The following is a 2,811-nucleotide window of genomic DNA, read 5'->3' as shown; positions in this document are numbered from 1 at the left end:
GTTTTATGAGTTTTGTTTTGTGTTAAGTCATTGAGCTACACATTTATATTTTGTGCACTTCTCTTTATAGGTGTTACATTCAAAGTGGAGCAAAATAAAAAAGTGTTGAGAGAAAAGGTCAAGCCAAAACAGCAATGAGATAGTGGTAAGACCCAAAGCCAAACACTAAACTTCAGTCATACAATTATTAAGGCTTAAATACTAATATTAAACTATGCAAGTTGGTAAATGGGCCTAAATGCTAAGAAAAAAATTTCATTAAAAAATTAAAACAGTGAACGAAAAATAAAGGTCAATTTTCAGAAATCCTTTTATTGCTTTTAAAAAAACAGATTTTAAATAAACATTAAATACCAACTACACAGCATTGAGCTCAATGGGAAAGCAATAGACACATTCCTATTAAGGAATAAGTAAAACATATTCTTTACCACTGTTATTGTTTAACACTCGTGCATTTATTTAACAAATATTTATTTAGAGCCAAGTGGTGCTAACCACTATTCTAGTCAGAGGGGAAAAAAATCTTTGCACAAAATAAATACCACAGTCCATAGAGTTTACAGTATTAAGGAAAAAACAATGAATAAATAATCAATCAAATACCAGATAGGAAAAACTGCTATGGGCAAAAAATAAAGCAGGATAAGAGAGATAGAGTGAGGTAGGTTAGAGTAAAGGGTGGGACATTGTTATTTTAAATTAAGTGATTGGGGATAGCTTCTCTGCTAAGGCAACATTTTAGTAGAGACTTAAAGCAAGTGACAGAGCAAATCATGGTGACATACGATGCAGAATCATTGTGAGGGAGACATTAGCAACGCAAACAGATAACAGAAAGAGTAAGAGATATAAATATTGGAATGGAGAAAATAAATTATCATTTTAGTAGATCCTAAAACTATTTAGAAAACTCAAGAGAATCAGCTAGAAAGCTATTTCAAACATTAGTAAGATGACTAGGTATAATACTAATATATAAATAAATAGCCTTCATATATTCAATCAACAAATTAGAAGACATAGTGAAAGAAAAGATCCAATTAAAAATAATGACAAAAAAGATAAAACACCAGGAATAAACTTAACAAGAAACATATTAGCTTGATACAAGGAAAACATTAAAATGCCACTGATGAAGACAAAACAGGAGGTAAACATATGGGAAGACATAACATACATGTTACCATATGTTTCCATGTTTCTGGAAAGTAAAATTTAAGTTCATAGTTTAATATTCTTTAATTTTTTTTCTCTGAAAGCAATTTATTTGTTTCTGGATCACAAAATACAGGGAAGGAACAAGGTCATACCTGTAACTCCCTGGTTGCACATCTTATCTTTCCATTCTGTACATGTATAAATACTTTGCACAACACCAAGCTCATACTGTCCCCTTAAGCGTCTTCTCACATTATACCAGCTGCAGAGCATAGTATACGACCAAGGGAGAAGTTAAACCAGATGCCCCATTCACAAGGCACGGCTCCCCTCCTATTATTGAAACTTAGGTAACTGGTGGTTCTATCGGTTTTCTAAAACTCTCACAAACAAGTCATAAATAAATTATGTCTGCACAAGTCCTAGAGTTATTTAACCTTACAGACATGCAGTGTCTGAGGCCCATTCCTTGTCCCCAGCTTTCTACGTCCCAGGTTGCCTGTGGCACCTGGACTGCCACCCCTGGGTCCCCTACATCCCAGTGTGGCAGTGGAGGATGGACAGGACAGGCCACGCATGAAGAATAAAGTCTTTATTGGACTCAGACCAGGAGTCCATGGTTCTTGAGGACCTCTGTGTTTTTGTCAATTTTCTTCTCCACGTTCTTTTCGGCCTGTTTCCGTGGCCTCGTGAGCTGCTTTTTCTTCCAGTAGTGGATCTTGACCTTCTTCCTCTTCTCCTCCAGGATGGCTGTCGCTGCCTGGTACTTCCAGCCAACCTTGTGAGCCAGGCGCCCCAGGTAGGCAAACTTTCTCATAGGCTTCAGATGCACAACCTTGAGGGCAGCAGGAACCACCATCCGCTTTTTCTTGTCATATGGCAGTGAGATCCCATCAAACACTTAGAGGTGGTTCAGGGCAGCCTGGACTCAGTTGGTCTTGTGGGGCAGCATGCCTCGCACCGTCCACCAGAAAATGCAGCTGGGGGCCCAGAAATTGTAGGGGCCACGGGACAGGTTGGTGTTCATCCCTTTGCAGAGGAAAGCCAGGTACTTTAACCTTTTTCTTACTTCCAGCCCAGAAATACCTGTTTGGCCACGATGGCCATCTAGGCAGCCCAGGAGATGGCTTCTGCCATGCAGCACCAAGACCTGCCCCTTTGCCATCTTTGGCAGCCGCTTGGGAAAGCACTCTTTAATTTTTGAATTTTAACTTTATCTCTATGTAAGTAGTTAGACAACATTTCTGGAATTCCACAAGCTTCTAAAATTCATACGAAAATAATCAAGCAAGAATAGACAGATAATGCTAAACAATAAAGGTACTGAAGTAGGAGTAGAGAATCCTCCTCATTCCAGGTATTAAGACATTGAAAAACTACAATAATTAATAGAGTAGGAAAGAGAGCGAAGTGAGCAACATAACGGAATAGGAAGTTTCATATTCTCTCTCCACCCACAGACGGACTGAATAAACGGGACACATAGATCAATTTCCTCTGTGAGATATCTAGAAACTCATTGAGAGACTCCTCCTGCACATGGAGTGACTGAGAAAATATTCACATCAAAACAGATAGGAAAAGCTGAGAAACGCTTGCCATAAATCCCACCCTCAGCACTGTGTCATACAAGTAGGAGGGAACCACTAA

The 2,811-nt window shown here is 38.7% G+C and overlaps 1 protein-coding gene across 1 annotated transcript; it reads right to left on the bottom strand.

Moving 5' to 3' along the window:
* Window positions 1–1,762: 1,762 nt before the first annotated feature.
* LOC138387329 (large ribosomal subunit protein uL13-like) lies at window positions 1,763–2,326 on the bottom strand. Its single transcript, XM_069474311.1, is given in 1 exon segment — window positions 1,763–2,326. A coding segment is annotated over 1 exon segment (564 nt).
* Window positions 2,327–2,811: the final 485 nt, after the last annotated feature.

Source organism: Eulemur rufifrons, chromosome 7, assembly GCF_041146395.1.
Source record: "Eulemur rufifrons isolate Redbay chromosome 7, OSU_ERuf_1, whole genome shotgun sequence".
NCBI classification, from domain to species: domain Eukaryota; kingdom Metazoa; phylum Chordata; class Mammalia; order Primates; family Lemuridae; genus Eulemur; species Eulemur rufifrons.
This window is presented reverse-complemented; position numbering and strand designations above follow the sequence as displayed.